General features: G+C 49.8%; 1 protein-coding gene across 3 annotated transcripts in view; it reads right to left on the minus strand.

Moving 5' to 3' along the window:
- dnmbp (dynamin binding protein) overlaps positions 1-17,934 on the minus strand; it is a 33,488-nt gene that overhangs the window by 6,849 nt on the left and 8,705 nt on the right. For 2 of the 3 annotated variants that reach the window (XM_030097490.1, XM_030097488.1), the window contains exons 4-5: positions 14,095-16,329; positions 10-224 (exon numbers count right to left, since the gene is read on the minus strand). In XM_030097490.1, coding sequence (XP_029953350.1) covers positions 10-224; positions 14,095-16,329 — 2,450 coding nt within the window. Of the gene's footprint in view, positions 1-9; positions 225-8,147; positions 10,041-14,094; positions 16,330-17,934 lie in introns of those variants that run through there. The other variant, XM_030097491.1, reaches the window with a different exon arrangement.

Genomic DNA, 17,934 nt, shown 5'->3' on the forward strand with positions numbered 1-17,934 from the left:
TTCTTTTACCTGCTTCTTCTGCAGCGGCTCCACGATCTCCTCCACGCACATCTGCAGGTCCTTGATGTAATCCCTCTCTGTCTGCAGCAGCTCCTCGATGACCTTCGACCTCTTCTCCAGCATCCTCAGCTCGGGGTCCTCGGTGCCGGCGCCGGCGGAGGGGGTCATGTCCGAGGCCGGGGTGGAGTCCAGGGATTTGGGCTGAGACGATAAGAGCGTCATCTCTGGAAACACGAGGAGAGAAGAAATGACTTTTTACAACGCTGGGAAGAAGGGAGAAAGTGTCCCACCCACCCAGCAACCAGCTTTTGATCAGTGTCTCTGCCATCACTCACGCCGGCCTGATATCTGGGGGGAGGGGGCGGAGGGGGGCCGAAGGGAGAGCCTGGTTCACGCGCCGCTGCTTTTTGTGAATGGACATAAAACTGGAGTGGACTCGGCCTCTTTGTGCGCGGCACAATGGCCTGAGACAGCAGCGGCGCACACACAGGCTCTCGGGGGACCGACCGGCCGGGCGGGAGGACGTTTAAGGAGAGGCGGTTAGAGACGGGACGGGACGGGGGAGGAGAGATAACGGCGCCGGGCTGCGCCTCTTCAGATAACCGTTAAATGAGACCCAGAAGACGGATGGACGGACGGCTGGACGGACGGGGAAGGTCGTCCCTCCCTGCCTGAACAGATGCTGTCAGAGACTAATGGAGTTAACTCTGATTACCCTCACCTGACCTCATGCAGGGGTTTACACACTTCTACAGCATGCATGCATCCAGACACACACACACACAGAGACACTGCAGCAATATGTGTGTCAATAAAAAAGTAATTTGCATTAAAAAAAATAAAAATAAAAACTCAAGTCAACTCAATCTAACATATTCACCTGTCACACCAATTGGAATTGTAAATCTGCTAAACAATAATCAGCCTCTAATTTCAGAATATGTTCCTGAATGTATTGAAGTTTTAATTTCAGATTGTGTATCTGACCTGGAGCCTTCAGCCCCCCCCCGGCCTGAACTCATCCCTCCCTCTCTCTTCACGTGACTTGGCTCAGGCTCAACCCAAAGGAGCTTTTCTCACCGCTCGCACCGCCTCCGCCTCCAGCGTCCACCGCTGCCGGCCCCGCTCCTCGCCCCGCCGCTGAGAAAGTAGTCCACTAATGGGTTTTAAAAGTCACACGGCAACAACGCAGCACCGGGCCGCCCGAGACAAAAGACTGCGGGGTTTAATTGGAATCAATCGGCTCATTCCCACGTTTGATCCTCTGCACACACATCACACGCTCCACTTCACCGGTCTCAATGCGCGGCCATTTCCTCCGCCGCCAACCTGCGGAGCCGCATGACCCGATTCTGACCCAGTTCCACCAAATTCCTCGTTCCATTGTTCTGTTCGGGACGCTTGTTTTGAACATATTTAACCTGGAGATACACTGTGAAATGTGACTGATCGTAAATAAATCCAAACACTTAGGAGTGTTTTTATATTTTCCCTTCCAACTGACAGAAGCTGAAACATTTTTAATTTCATTTCATCATCTTCATCTTTCCATACAGTCATTATTATTCATGTCATTTCAGTTTCAGCCTGGTTTCTGCGTTACAACACTTGTTAATTGCGCACCAGTGATCCCTCCAAAGCCATTATACAGTAAACAATAGAGGACTGACTGCTTGTTAGGAAGTTCACACTCATTTAAATCTGTCTTCAGCTTTCAGAACACAATGAATATACTGTTCCTACACTTGCAGCACAAAACCATGTTTGTTTTTTTTCTACGAAAGAAGCTCGGTCATTTCTGCCAAGATGACCTTTGACCCTCTGCAGGGGACGGCCAGTGAGTTTGACTGAAGCCCTGACCTGGAAACACACATAAAAAAGAGCCGCGGTGTGTACAGATCAGGTGTGTAAAACATAGGGCCAGTGGACCAAAACCGGATCGCGAGACGCTCAGATAAAACATCGACTTTCAGCCAGTCGGTCTGGGAAACATGCATGCAAAAAGGATGCAAAATGCAACCGTTACTGGAGACGTTTTCTGGAATTTTGCATCAGAAAATATCAATTAAACTGGCTTTGTGTTGAGATTGTAGCCATTTTCAGTGCTAACTGCAAAACTTTTTGCAAACACTTCAAAACTTCTACTTTGCAGCACAATAACTTGCAAATGAATAAAAAATATGAACAGGAAAGACAAAAATTCCTTCCTTAAATAGAGGAAATAAATTATTCCATCTCTGAACACTGACTGCATTCCAGTATTCCAAATGAATAAATATTTCCTTCTTCCCTATTAAAGACTAATATGAGGCCACTTGTGTCAAGTTTATGATCCACAGGCTTCACCAGGTGGACTCAATAGCCAAGAGCAGAGGTGGGGCCGGTTCCAGGAAGCTGGTCCACTGAGTCATCCAGCCATCCTTTGCACAATAAAACCTGGGCCGGGTCTGTTTTGAATCGGTCCACCTGTTCTGCATTGGGAAAGCTCCGCGGTAGATTCATCGCGTTTATTTGGAGAAACCCAGTGAACCTGCTGTCTTGAAACGCGAGGCGGAGAATTTCCCAGAACTCACGAACTGAAAGAAATTTAAAAAAAAAAATGATTCCCAACTTTCTGTAACTAATCTTGAAATCTGACAGTAATTCATCCATATCAGAGGGTGTCGATCAAGGCAGGGAGAGCAATAGAGTTGTAAAACAGGAGAACAGAGACACCCAGAATGACTCAAATGACCAGCATCGGTCATCAAAGATTCAGTGAATTCAGCTGGAAACAAACACCCGGCGGGTCGGGTTTAAAGTGGCTGCAGGAGAGACTGTGTGCGTGGCACGTTTCTGGATTAATGTCTTGAAAGTATATTTCTCATTTGCAAATAAATTGAGTTGTCTAAGTTCACAAAATGAGAGAAAGACTGTGGTTATTTCACTTTACACTCCTTGATACAAACTTTCCCAATAAATACTGGAAAAACAACAAAATATAAAGATTCTGTGACACACTCTGTGAAAGAATCTCCACTGCTGTGTGTGCAGACAGCAGCAAAGGAGGGAAAGAAAAAGGACAGGATGCTCAGTTTTCACCCACCTGCTGCTCGGAGCTCGATTTGAAGTCATTCAAAAACAAGCGCACCCCCCACACACACTCACTCAGTCACACACACAGCCTTGAAACTCCACCACCCATTCAAAGACAGTCCATTGTCAATCTGAAGTCCGGCTCCTGAGCCTTGTGGACCGCGGCACGTCCCGCTGCAGAAAACTCCATTCCAGAGCTCCAATTACCATGAGAAAGGATGGGAGCCCACCACCACACACAAACACACACAAACACACACACATCAGGGAGGGCGACCACTCCGGCGGATCATAAAACCTGGAACTGGACTAAAGCTGTCTGCTACAAACCGGGGGCTAAAAGTTTGGGCTTTCTGTGTGGAGTTTGCATGTTCTCTGGGTACTGTGGTTTACATCAATGACTAAAACGCTCCTCTCTCTGTGTGAATGTGTGACCCATCCAGGAAGTGATGGATGTTTGGAAAAGTGCAGCTGAAATCCATTTTTTTCCCTCCTTTCATTTGAAATGCTGCTTTTCCCGCAGAAAGATTCATGAGCTGACATGTGGGGAAAGGTTATGCTGAGTCAGACGGGTCAGGTCCAGGAAAACGCTCCATCCCTCCCTGTGATTAATCTGTTTCAGGTTTCACAAACTGCTGACACCTGCTGGGACTCCTCCCCTGCCAAGCTGAACTCCATCACAATCCTCCTGCTGGGAGTCGACGTCTTGCCCCTGGTCTGCCCGCTGATCTCCCACCGCAACGCGTCTATATAGTCCTGAAAAAAACACCACTTTTCACAAATTTTCTCATTTTCGAAAACCTTTCTGCAAGGCGTTACGGTGTCTTTTTTTATGATAATCTTCCTATAAGTCATACTCTGCAGTCAGTCTGCTCTGCTAATCGCCGCACAGAGTCAGAAGTTTGTCCTGCGCAGCTTTCTGAAGTCGCACACAATCAGTGCTGTGTGCTCGGCTCCAAAGTTCAACACAGAGTGCACGGTCGCCATGGAAACAAGAACAGCAGGGGGCCCCTCCTCATATCAAGCCAAGTTTTGGAGAGCCGGGAGTGGCATGACTCAAATGATCAAGAGTGTGCGTGTGTGTGTGTGTGTGTGTGTGCACCGAGTCAGAACATGATGGTACTTGAGTAAAAGTTCAAACTGCATAAAACAAACGGCAACTCCCACGTGACAACCTGCAAGACACAACCTGAAATTAATGATAAATGCTTTAAAAAAAACAACACACAGGGTGTGTAAACACTGTCCTGACTCCTAAAGGGTTAAAGGGTCCCAAGCTGTGACCGTTTCGCACAGTAACTATGTGCTTCAAAGACACGCCGCTGGTTTGTGTAAACTTTTTCAGCTCTGCAAGAAAAACAAGCGAGACCTGACATTGTTTGGTTCTTATTCAATCATCCGACTGAGCAAGCGTGAAGAGGATTCGCCAGGCTGATCTCCTGTTGGGTTTTATATTTCTAACTACTGGTTCAGGTATAAAGCCACCTGCACTAATAATGACAGTAAAAAAAAAAAAAAACACATCCATTTAGGATGAAATGCAAAAGGTCACATTCCTGCTTGCGGCAGGATCTCGCAGTAACTCTCCTCGCTCCGGTGTTCCTGTTAATTACTGCCCCGCTCTCAGATTCCATGTGATGAATAGACAAAGGCTCCGAAATAGATTTCTGTCCTGATTTAAGCCCGCGTTGGATAATTGCTTTGCCCACTAAGCATTCCAGTTAGCCAATGCAAACGTGACCATTTCATTTGCATGTCAACCGACTGAAATGCTGCAAGTCTGCTCGTGAAGCGGGACCAAAGTTCAAACCTGTAGTTTCGCTGGAACTTCTTAACTCCCTTCACTTCTTTAAAGAATAATGTGCAATTACCTCAAGAGACCACCAGTTTTGCATATGTGCAGAGAGATCCGGGGTTCCCTATTCAAACAAGCGAGCAGCGCTTTAATCAAACTAAAGAAGCAGCAGAAGACAAATGGTGTCTTTGAGGCCTGACAGGTGCTTCAGCGAAACGCCGAGCTGCAACAACATGACAAAGAAACAGAAGCGGAAAGTTTCTCCTGCCTTTGGTCTTCCTGTCTGGGATTAAGCTGTCTCTATATTATAATCTCTGTGTGAGAATTCCCTTGAAACGCTGATGAGACTGAAGTTACGGGAATATATCTTGCTAATAGATGGGCAAGTAAAGACAAAGTTCTTCCTTGGGGCGTCGGGAGTTTTCCCACACCCGAACACGAGGGAGACAGCACGTCCTTCATAGAGCTGCTTTCTAAACAGTAGAGACGGAATACTTTTAGATTTCAAAAACGAGAGTCCAAAATGTTATACATTACTGCTGCAGACACTCAAATACCATTCAAAGAAAAACAAGCCTACAATAAAACAATTAGCTGAACTGCTACGAGAACAAGGCTGTATCATAAATACACGACGAGAGAGAAGAGATCAAAGATCAGCAGCTTGTCTATTTTCCCACAGTTCAACCTGAAAACACACAGATAACATCGGTCCGTTCTACCTGCAGGTACCAGGAGATCGTCTCACTGAGAACTGCAGACCGTGTGTCTCGGCGTATCAGTAATGTGCTCCTGTCACTTCTGTTTTGTTGTTCTACACAGAAAAACTTGCACTGTGAGGAATATCATCAGGACTTGGCATGACGGGTATGTCAATGTTTCACAAAAGGTTCAGAAAAAAAGTTGCAGTGAAACTTAAAAATCGAAGATCTAAAAATAATCACTGATGAAACTTGATTAGGAGAAGATAAATAAGTTACATAGCGAGGAAAGAAGAACTGTAAGGAGGGTTCAAGATAAACTAAACTGGATAATATTCACAGACATCACAGCTGGCTCACATAAACTGAAGAAGGATTAATTAATTTTTGCTAACTTCAGAGTTTTCTTTAACAGATAAGACAGCCCAGGAGTAATGATCTGAGAGTCTGCCCGAAGATTTCCAGTCTCGACTCCTCCGCCTCTCTCCGTCCCACCGCAGGAAACAACTCCCGGATTAAAGCGGACAATGGAGCAGATGCTGTCAGATCAGAGATGGATGACGACACACTGCTCACCGAGACATTTAAATCTTGTCCATACAGCACATGATCTGATTTCAAATAAGGATTTAACTCTCGTGGTTACATGATGCCAACAGGGGAATTTAGAGTCAACAATAAATCTCACATGCATGTCATAATAAACATGCAAACTCCACAGAGACTCAGACCAGGGACACTCTGGCAGTGAGCTGACAGTGCTCACCACTACACGATCAGAATAGGGACTAAAATGGATTAGATGCGGAGGAAATCACTTTAACATGCCCCGGGTTCGTCTGTAAAAGCCTGAGAGTGGCTGCACGGCGGCCCGATCGTCTCAGTCCTGCAATCAAACGCTTCAGCGAGGGCGACCTCCCTGACAGAGCTGAACCTCTTTAACTGGATTAGCGGATGACACCACACTGCACAGGCGAGGGTGTGTGCACGCTGGCATGTGTGCGTTTTAAAAAATGCCGTCATTTCTTTAAATAAGCTTCTGAGTCCCCCCCCCCCCCCCCCCCCCCCCACACACACACACACACACACACACACACACACACACAGGCTCAGTCTGCAGTTAAGGAGTCAGTGCCGGCCGCCGCCTGGCACCAGACAGACCCCCACCATCCACACACCATGCTGACGCTAGGGATTAATGCTCGGACTCCCGAGATGGACGGAAGGTGGGGGCTGCAGTGTGTGTGTCTGAGTGTGTGTGTGTGTGTGTTTCTAGGTGACTGGGGGAGGGGTCGTGGGGCGCCACCTGCTTCTTCTTAGGCACAATAAAGTCAGTCAAGGGATGTGTTCTCTCCTTCTGCAACACCTCACGATGCAGAGTCCAAACTGTTTTTAAATGAGGGTTTAACTTTCCAGATTGGAATCTGACCGATAATCAGCAGAGAACTTTTTATTCAAGCAACTCCGACACCCAGATGACGCAGGATATTTAACCTAAACATAACCTGTTCTCAAGTTTGTTCTTCTTCAGACTGTTTCAGTCGTGTTAAATTTCTCATGTGAAAAATGTGTTAAAAGACAACGCAGAAATGTGAGTTGGAAAATTTTTCTAGACTGAATGTTTCCTCTTCCCTGAACCAACAGTGTCAGATCTCACAGCCTAAACACACAAAGCTAAGATTTGAAATGCGTTGTGGCATTCATGCTCATATTTACACACACCAGTCACTTCATTAAGTACACAAATCCAGTTTAATTTGCTCCAGTACAACAGCCCCGGAGTCAATTCAAACCAAGAGTTAAGACAATCAACAAGTTCTCCTTCATCTACACACTTTCTTTAGAGGTTGTGGTTTGACTGAACTAGTATTTTGGTCACCACGATGAATGAAAACCTCTCACATTATCTCTGTGAAAGCAGATTACTTGATAGAGGTGATCGGTACAGCCAATGGACTCTGCTGAGGGTCTGAGAACAATAAATCCAATACACACTACAGCGTGTGTTTTTATTATTCCATCTCCCTGAAAACAACCAAAACATGAAGAAGTTTGCCGTTTCTGTCCTGAACAAACTCGCTGCCAGCTCACACTGCTTCAGTGATGTAAAGTTCAACAGGAAACAAACCTCCTCGAGGCAAGAATGACAACAAAAACCAGAAAGACGCATAACCTGCTCGGCAGGTTGCAACACCTGCAAATACCTGACGGCTCGCTTTTGTAAGAGACGGGTGATACTGAGACATGCATGCACACACACACATGCACACACACACAAACAGCTTCCAGCACTCGCTTTCAATGGAGGTAAGAGGTGAGTGTGACTAGTCAGCACTACGAAACCCCCGGCATTGATTAGAGGCACATGTCTGCAGGGCACCAATGACACCAGGTCTCTGAACGACCTCTACACTTGGTTTTATCAGCAGAGCTTGAACCAGATAAGAGCGTCAACATTTCCTCCTGGACAACTCAAGACTTTCATCTCGCTGTTGTAAATTTGCAAATGAATGCACACACACACTTAAGTCAAACGCAGGACAGCTTCTGTCATGTGATAATCTCCTTTTGTTTACCTTGGGGTTTCTTCCTGGTCGTGGCGAACTGGGATTTAAGCAGGGAGCTTGGCGCCGTCTTCCTGTAGAAGCTGTTGCGATCCAGCGAGCCCACATAGACAGGTCTGCGACCCCGTTTCGAACCCGCGCTCCCGGCGCTGGACTCGTACCCCTTCTCCTGGTCGTCGCCGTTTCGGTACACGGCCGGATCCTCGAACGAGTGGATCTCTCCGCGCGCCAGCTTCTGGTTCTGCTGTTCAACCCACTCCTCGCAGTGCGTCTTGCGATCTTTCCGAGGGTATTCCTCATACCTCGAATCCACAGATAGCGATCGTAAGTCTCGGTATCGGTCTCTGGGATCTGTTCGCCGATGCTCCTCTTCTCTGGAGGCGTAGCGGTCGCTCTCTTGGTCGTAGTGGTCCACATCCCTTCTGTCATAGCGGTCTCTCGCTGCATGCTCCCTCCGTTTGTGGGAGTGTTGCTCATCTCTCCTCTCCTCTTCCACATCCCTGTACCTGTATCTGTCCCTCTCTTTGTAAGCCCAGTGCTCGTCCACCTCGGAGTCATACTGGCCTCGTCTTTTGCTGGTGTATGCGTCCTCATCTCGTCGTTTGTAGGCCTCCCTGTCTCTGTAGTGTTTGTCCCTGTGCTCATACTCGTCCTCTGAGTAACGGTCGTGGTAACGGTCTTTCTCTTTGCGCTCATGATAGTAGCGGTCCTCGTCTCTGTGTTGGTAATAGTCCTTTTCTCGAGAGCGGTACCTCTCTTTAGAGTCGAGGTAATCCCTGTCACGGTCATCATAACGATCACTGTCTCTGTATTTGTCTCTGCCTGTATACGTGTCCTTACGCTCGTAGTAGTCTTCATACTCACTGCTGTAACTGTCGTGTTCTCTGTAGTTGTGTTTGTAATGTTTCCTTCCATCATAATAGTGTTTCTCCTTGTCGTCGTAATGATCCCTGTACCTGTATTTGTCGTTGTAATCATAGTCCTCCGAGTCTCTGCGCCTTCTCTGATCATAATGGTCATCTTCTCTACCGCAGTCGTCCCTCCTCCTTCTGTCCTTGTCTGATTTACCATATCCTTCTTGAGTTCTGAAGTCGCCGCTGTCTTTTTCTTGTGGCGCTCTGTTGTAATCCTCAGGACCCTGGTAAAAACAGTGCCTCCCTTTCCATTCAGCTATCCTCAAGTCCAGATGTCCATCTTCTGAACGGGGGTGGAAGTAGAGATCCTGGCCCGTTGGCGGGTGTCCAGCGCTGCCCTGTCTAATTTGAGCTTGGTGATCCCATTGTGGTGGCCACGGAGCCGGCACATGGGCGGGCGGCGGCGCTGGGCCGCCCACCTGGACCATCATCCCACCGTGAACCGGCATGGGGAAGCCTGGCGCCGGAAGCGGGTCGCCAGGACTCGGCACCAGGACCGGTACCTGTGGCTGGCCGGGGGGAACCACTCCGTACCCGGGATACGCAACCTGTTGCTGCTGGTGCTGAAGCTGCAGCTGATGGAGCTGCTGCATGTGCTGCAGGTGGGCCAGCCTCTCCTGCTCCTTCGCCCAGCCGCCGTCGCCCAGCTCCTCCACGCTCTTCCCTCGCCGGATCGCGGCGCCGGCTGCATGGTTCCAATCCACAGGAGCGAACATGACTGGGTTTCCATAAGCCGCCGGACTCTTCACGGCTCCTGGTGCACGCTCGGCCCACACCGAGCTGACGCACTCTCCCTCTCAGTGAGACAATTTCCTCTGAGTAAAGTTCTGCATTCCAGAGCGAAGCGCTGTGGGAGACTCCACCTGCCAGGCATGGTGTCTGTAACTCTCCCACTTGTTTTTCTCCGTCTCCTCTTCACTGCCTCTGCAGGACTGCCTAACCCGAGCGCCACCCAGCCCCGAGCGCAGCGAAACATCCCCTCCCTTCAGCCGTCTCAGCGAATCGTGGAAGGAGAAAGAGAGCAGGGTTCCTGAAGGAGGGGCCTCCTCGGGTTAATGATTCAGGACAGTCACATGAGTGGAGGATTAGCCTGGCAGCCACTCCCATTGTTTCAATTGGCTCACACTCCCCTTCTGCTGGAAAACAGTCTGTCTGGAGATTTTCTTTGGTGGAAGATGGCGACAAACTTCAGTCTGTCTTCAAGGGGCCACTGGCTTTGGCACCACACAATGCACCATCTTCCCTGTATCCTGTTTTTGTTATTTTTGCCGTTTCCTGTAGGTTTCAGACTAAAGTTTGCCAGGTCAATGATGCAGCTCATTCCTGTCTGTCCACAGGACCCGTTTTTTTTACTCGCTATTGTGAAAATAAACCTGGCCTCAACACCGCAGTCACAGTGCAGGGCGAAGCCGCCACACTTTACCCCACATAACTGCCTTCATAAGCCAAGGATTCTCTTTAAAAATACAGCCGACCTAATTAAAAGAAGTGTAGAAAGGTATAAAATGAGAAAAAGATCAAAAAATATGTTTGGGAGTCTGATTTATGTAGATATTTGGAGTGTTCAGAGGTGGAGGTTTTCAAGAGCAACGCAGCCTGATTAAGCTGAAGCAGCTTCAGAAAGAAAAAGTAGCTGCAGCAGTGTACAATGAGCTATTGTTGAAGAATGTCCCCACTGAGAGACGAGACACGATCGTCTAGTGTGAGAAAAACCTCCGGCCTATTCATAAAGCTGGAGTATAATATACCCCCCTCCCCGGATTCTCTATGAAAGAGACGGGCGGCTTTAAAGAACGAGTGCGCACGTGATCCAATCAAATCAAACGCATCAAGTTACAGCAATCTCAACTTTGATTAGGAGACAGAACTTCACTGTAGCGCTCAAAGTAGGGCTCAAACTTGGAAAAAAATAAAAAAAAACTGTCTCTTGAAAGTGTGATGAATACGCAGGAGTGAACACTCAGACAGAAACTGACCCACGGTTTCACAGGGGAGAGCTGTTACGCAGACATCAGTCTCCACTTACATAAGATCGTTTAATGATCGGTCTCCAACATCTCGGCTTTCAGAAGCAGAACAGGACCGAAACTGCGAGTCTGTGTACCTGCCGCAGCTGGAGGAATGTCAAACACAACATTCCTGCGTGTGGCTGCGTCCAGGACATTATCGCCACGCTGCACACGGACGGAAATAAATACTGTGATGTCCAGGGTTATGCTCGTCTATCAAACCGTAAAGCCACGGAGGGAAACCTGAAGCGGAAACAGATCCTGAAAACGGCGTTGAACAAATCCAACTGTGGTGTCATGGAAGCCGGGGGAGGCGTTTTAATAGTGGGTTTTACACATTAACGGATGGTTGAGGTCAAACGGGTTGGAAAAAAGAAAAGAAGAGAGGAAGAAAACACAAACCTGGGAGATAAGAACTGATCAGTTCAGGAGCTGATTGCATTTTTTTCTGTTCTGATTGAAACTTTCACGCGTCTGAACGACCCTGAATGGGGTCAGCGCTGAAGTTCCTCCCTGCCTTGTAACAATAAGCGCTCATTGTTTCTCGGCGTCACACTCAGAAACACACCCTGTAAAAACACGGGAAGGCGCTCGCTCCTCGCCGAGTGAACGTCTGCATGCGCAATGCGTAACGACAACAACAAACACACTTTATGCAACAGAGCTCCTGTGAGTTTGCTGGTTATATATACACACACACACACCTCAAAGGGAACACAAAATGAAACTTCTCTTCCTCTGAAATTAGTAATTTTTTATAATTAATTACTGGAAAATGACATTTATTGGATGCGGGAGTATTTTTGGAAGCACTGCTCTAAAGCACGGCTCCATCTTCGACCACTTTTACATCAAACAGCGTTTTAAAACAGGAAAGGAATAAATAAATAAAGTAATTTATTGCTGTGAGGGCAGAGTTCGAGGATTCCTCCAGTGTGATGAGTGAATGGAAAGTATGCTAAAAGCACCTGTAGGGCACCGGCGCCTGTCCCTGCCCTCAGGCCGATTCCTCGCTTTGACAGCCGATCAGAGACTCGACCAGCAACGGAGAGGGAATAATAAAGTCTGACAAAGGCTATTTGTGTGTGTGTGTGTGTGTGTGTGTGTGTGTGTGTGTGTGTGTGTGTAGGAGAAAGGGTGAGCTCTGCAGTTAGAAAGTTGAAATTACATCAACGGTGAAACACAGTGACCATAAGTAGTCAGTCGGTCGTGACCATAAAATATCTAAATATAAAATATCTATTAAACAATTTCAGAATCTGACAAATCAGCCGGTCAAACCGATTCAGTTGATTCAACATTCCCCACCCTGGACAACATACCGAGGCTGAATCGAGAGGAAAAGTTTGCCAACGCGTGAGAGCGCCCTCAGGGTGCAGACATACCTGCCATGCGGCTGACGGCGGTCTTATGAGGGGGTCCGAGCAGAGTGGAGATCCGGGCCACGGGCCATGTGATCGCACGCCATAACCAGACCTGGGGCCGCACGCTGACGTGCGCCATGCTCTGTCCCGACTCTCCGCTAATGCAAAAACCACGATGTCCCTCTTGGAAATTTTTTTTTTTTTTTTTTTAAAGGTGAACGGAGGAAAGTCCGAGAAGTTCAAGAGGCGTAGGAAATTTGGATGGCGAGACAAGCGGGCACGTCTTTGAGAGGGAAGAGAGCCGGAGGCCCACGTGCATTGCTTACCCTCTGGCTGGGTGCAGGAATGCACCTCATGCCTATGTGAAAAAGTGGTGGGATGCCAAAGACAGCAGTGTGCAGCCAGAGAGCTTTAGACAGAGAAAACACATCTGAGTCCATCAGCTTTGGATGACAGCGATCCTGCACAGGCCCTTTCCCAGACAATTATTAGGAAGGTAACTCTTACATCCATCCCATAATGTATCAATACAAAATGAAAATTCAATCTTTTCAATAAATTACAGGGACATAAAAATCCTGAATGTTTAAATGGAACAAACACTTCAGCTCACAATGCAATGCCCTTCATGCAAATGAGCATATTTAATTAGAATAGGTTAAAATATTTTGGGTTTTTTGTGTGCGTCCCTAGCCCAGGTGGAGGAGTTTAAGTATCTTGGGGTCTTGTTCACGAGTGGGGGACGGATGGAGCGTGAGATTGACAGGCGGATCGGTGCAGCGGCTGCAGTGATGCAGTCGTTGTATCGGTCCGTCGTGGTGAAGAAGGAGCTGAGCCGAAAGGCGAAGCTCTCGATTTACCGGTCAATCTACGTTCCCACCCTCACCTATGGTCATGAGCTTTGGGTCATGACCGAAAGGACAAGATCCCGGATACAAGCGGCCGAAATGAGCTTCCTCCGTAGGGTGGCTGGGCGCTCCCTTAGAGATAGGGTGAGGAGCTCAGTCACCAGGGAGGAGCTCAGAGTAGAGCCGCTTCTCCTCCACATCGAGAGGGGCCAGCTGAGGTGGCTCGGGCATCTGTTCAGGATGCCTCCTGGACGCCTCCCTGGGGAGGTTTTCCGGGCATGTCCCACCGGGAGGAGACCCCGGGGAAGACCCAGGACACGCTGGAGAGACTATGTCTCTCGGCTGGCCTGGGAACGCCTTGGGATCCTCCCGGAAGAGCTGGAGGAAGTGTCTGGGGACAGGGAAGTCTGGGCATCCCTGCTGAGACTGCTGCCCCCGCGACCCGGCCCCGGATAAGCGGCTGAAGATGGATGGATGGATGGATGGATGGGTGTGCGTCGTTAGAGGGTTGGACAGGAAATCTTTTTAGTACCGCTGTCTCACTTTGAGATTCCATCTATATTGAATTCTGTCCCCAGTGGATGTGTGTTCTGGAGGAATTAACCTGCAGGCAACAGAGGACGACTTTAAATCCACTGAGACAGACTTCGTGTTTCTGAAACCCTTTCGTGCTGGAAAACAGATTTTAGAGAGACCAAACTAACATCTATTACATCTATCACTCCGGTCGGTCCAGGTCTACGAGACGATTCAGCCTCAATAAATCAACAGCACTGAGGTCGACTACAAGTTTACCACAAAAAGAAACTTTGGTTTTTTCTCACCTTGAAGCTGCTGCTGCTCCAAAGCCAGAGTCTCCAGGGTGTAGTTGCAGAACTCCAGGTTCTCCAGGGCCTGAATGCGAGCCGTCTCCTCCTCCTCCTCTTCCAGCATGGCGCGGAGTTCCTCCGCCGTGTGCGCGTACGCCTCCATGTCCTGCTCCACCTCCTGTAGCCGTAGCAACAGCTGGTACCTCTCCTCCTCCTCCCGCTGCCTCTGGCTCTCCAGCTCCATCTCTCGCTCCAGCTCTTGCTCCGCCTCCAGCTGCCGCTGGATTTCCTGCTCCTGGGCCGCCGCCAGGTCGGGGAACTCGCCCTGAGCTTCGGCGATCTGGTCCAGGAGGTTGGCGGCGGGCTCGTCGGGGCTGTAGAAGACGGGGCTGCCGGTCAGGGAGCCGCCCGTCGGCGGGGCGGCGTTCTGTCTCGGGCAGCGGGGCGGCGGCGGGCGCGGGGCGGGGCGGGCGGGTCGGTACGGCGCCGGAGCCGGGGGCCGCAGCACCCGGGGACGGGGGGGAGGAGGACGGAGGGTTCTGCGTCTGTCCAGAGACAGAGAGCGCGAGAGGCCGGACGAGGCGGGGGCGAGCGAGGAGCCTCGGATGATGTCGCCTTCGTCGCTGTAGTCCAGAATAGAGAAGTGTCTCGAGACGCCGGACGGCTCACTGAGCTCGGCCGCGCCGCGATTCAGGCCGCCGCCGCCGCCGCCGTACGGAGCAGTCAGGCTTCTCTCAAACTCAAACAGCTGCTGGGAGAGCTTGGCCTCCAGGTCGCCGGCGGACGCCGCCAGAGCCTGCAAGGCGATGGACGCCGGCAGCGTCCCGTTGGAGCCGCGCGCCGCCTTCTGGAAATGTGAGCGTCTCTCAGCTCGGCGCGCCAACATGTCGGCGTCGCCTACGCTGGCGTGGCGAGTTAGCTTCCGCTGCTTGTGGCCTTCTACAAGGCTGAACAAGGCCTGGCCGAGACTGGCGCCTCTGGTGTTGGCGGAGGAGCCGTCCGGCGGCGAGCTCCGCGGATGCTTCGTGTGTTTGGGCCAGCCGGAGTGAGAGCTGGGAAGCGTCAGGCTGTGCGTCAGCTTCGGCTGCGATGGAGGAGCGCCGCCGTTGGTGTAGGACGAGCCCGCATGCTGCCTGCTGCTGTGAGCGGGCAGGTTGGGCCGCGGCGGGAGTCTGGGCCGGGCCGGAGGCGTGGATCTGGGTCTCTGAGGCCTTCTGCGCGCCGGGGCGGCGGGTCCGTGCGGCTGAGGGTCGGGCCTGCTCCCACCCTCTCTCTGCCCCCGGCTATTAGCTTGAAACTCGGAAGTTTTGCTTTCACGTTTGCATCTCTGCTCCTCAGTCCTTTCAAAATAATCCAGGTCCCACACGGTGTGGTCCTCGTAGGTCGCCCATTCCGGACTGTTCTCCGCCCCGTTCAGATGACCGGCGCCGTGATCGGTGCAGCTGTTCTCTTTGTCTTCCTCTGGCTCCACCGCCTCGGGTTCCGTCGCAGTTTTCGGGACGTCGCCCTCGATTTTGACGAAGCGGTGGGGGAAGATTCCCCGCCGCCGCCGCAGCTCCCCCTCCAGCCAGCCGTCTTCCAAAGTGCTCACGATGCGAATGCGATCCCCCACATCGAAGTCCAGCTCTCCGGGCTCCATGGCCCGGAACTCATACAGAGCCACTCCGTAGAGGCCGCCCTCCTCCTCCTCCTCCTCCTCCTCCTCTTCATCCTCCTGCTTTTCCTCAGCAGCATCCTTTTGCTCCTCCTCCTCCTCCTCTCTTAGAAAAGCCTCGCCTTCCTCCATGCCCTCCTCCTCAGTCCCCTCTCCAGCATCGTAAGTGTCCTCATAGAGGAATTCCTGAACGCCGCTGTTCAGATAGGGGCAGTCCTCGGGGTCCCGGGGGGAGCGCAGAGGCCCCAGGAGCTCCACGAAGCCCTCTGGGAAAATCCCCCGACGGCCCTCCAGCTCCCCCTGGAACCAGCCGGGCTCGGGCAGGCCGGTGATGATGATCAGGTCGCCCTCGCGGAAGTCCAGCTCCTCGTTGAGCTGGGCGTGGAGGCTCATGAGAGCCCGGGCCTGGCCCAGGGCGTACGGCGGGAGCTCCGAGGCCTGGGCCTGGGCCGAGCGCTCCGACAGCTGCCGCGAGCGGCCGGAGAGGTTCAGCTCCTTCACGCAGGACGTGGGGAAGAGTCCGCGGACGCCCCACGCGTTACAGCCCCGCTGCCAGGCGTCCAGGGCCCCGCCGGCCTCGCCCACCACCACATCCCCTACAGCGACAACACACAGAGGTTCAGTGATTTCTTCCTCTAAATTGGTACAATATTGTTTCAGCTGCAGGACTGTGCAAAAGTTTTAGGCTGGTGTAGCATTAAAAAAAACTCATCTATCATGTAACACCAGCAGGAAGGCGTCTCTAAATTTAATCTGTAGCTTTTTTTTTTTTGTCAAAAAAAGCACACAGTTGGTTTGATTAAACACTGGTTCCTCCCCTGCTAACTGCCTTTTCTCCTGCAGCAGTCCAACCACACACACACAGACACACACACACACACACACACACACACACACACACACGCACACACGCACACACACACACACACACACACACACACACGCACACACACACACACGCACACACACACAACAGCCGAAAACGTTTACAAAGTCCTGAGTGTGTCATAAATCATCTGGAGGACTGACGACAGAGAGATGGACACAGGCAGCAGCAAAAACACATAAAATGCATATAAAACAAATCAAATGTCTTTGCTAAAAGTTCAAATGACTCTACGCTGTCTGTTGCTTCTAATAAGCAATCTAAAAGAAAGGTCCAATCTGTTTAAATTGCACCTTGGTGACTGTTATTTGAAACTTTGTGGTGAAATCAGGTCACTTTGCTCACAATACAGAGAAGCCAAAGATAGATTTAGTTTAGTTTTTTCCATATTAGCTTTGTTATTGCATTTTTGATGACTTTACTGCGGGGTCTAACATCCAAACGGGGATTGAGGGATTACAGGAACTCTGACTGGTCCAAGCAGAAGTCATGGAGGCCACATTCCACAGACCTGCGGCTCCACCTCCCATTGTGTCTGTGACCGGCGCTGGAACACAGCCGGCACCGCTGTGGACAACTCTACTGGAAATGAACATTTCCACCCTCAGACAGGCAGTAATCCCAGTTTCCTTTACACCCTGTCATCTTTCATTCGGCTACTGCAGCACGAAAACACAGGACAATTAATTAAGCTCAATAAAAGTAAATCTTTTCGTTTTTATTTTCTGCGATTGCATTTAATTGCCTTAAAATAACAAGAAAGAGTTCAGTGGGATTGTTATGAAGTTTAGTTTAATCCTGATAACTTCTACATCTACAACGACCACTAACACTTCTACCTAATATTAAAAAAAACAAACATGAAGAGTTTTACCGAAACAGAGAATCTCTGCAAACATGGCTGCCGTGTCCATGAGAGTGATCAATGAAAAATAACAACAAAACAACACAATCTCAAACATGCAATCCTGTGAAAATGAACTGAAGAGTCAGTTTGCGTTTAAATTTGTCCTCTGAGGACATCTAGTGGAGAGAAGTGGAAATACACAGTTTGAGGGACTGGATGTCTATAAAGGGATTCAAATGTTACCCTAATTATAATCATTAATTATATAATTATAAGCCAAGAAATTCAAGGATTTAAGCATCACATGTGTTTTAAGTTTTAAATGAAACTAAAACAATCACAAATCTGAAATCTACTTCCAAGAACAGAGAAGGGTTGGGTTGACGTAACAACCACTGCTACATTCACCATTTAACAAGCTAAAATAATGCAATCGACTGAAGATCAGACATCAAATTTTGACAATAT

This window comes from Salarias fasciatus, chromosome 8, assembly GCF_902148845.1.
Source record: "Salarias fasciatus chromosome 8, fSalaFa1.1, whole genome shotgun sequence".
NCBI classification, from domain to species: domain Eukaryota; kingdom Metazoa; phylum Chordata; class Actinopteri; order Blenniiformes; family Blenniidae; genus Salarias; species Salarias fasciatus.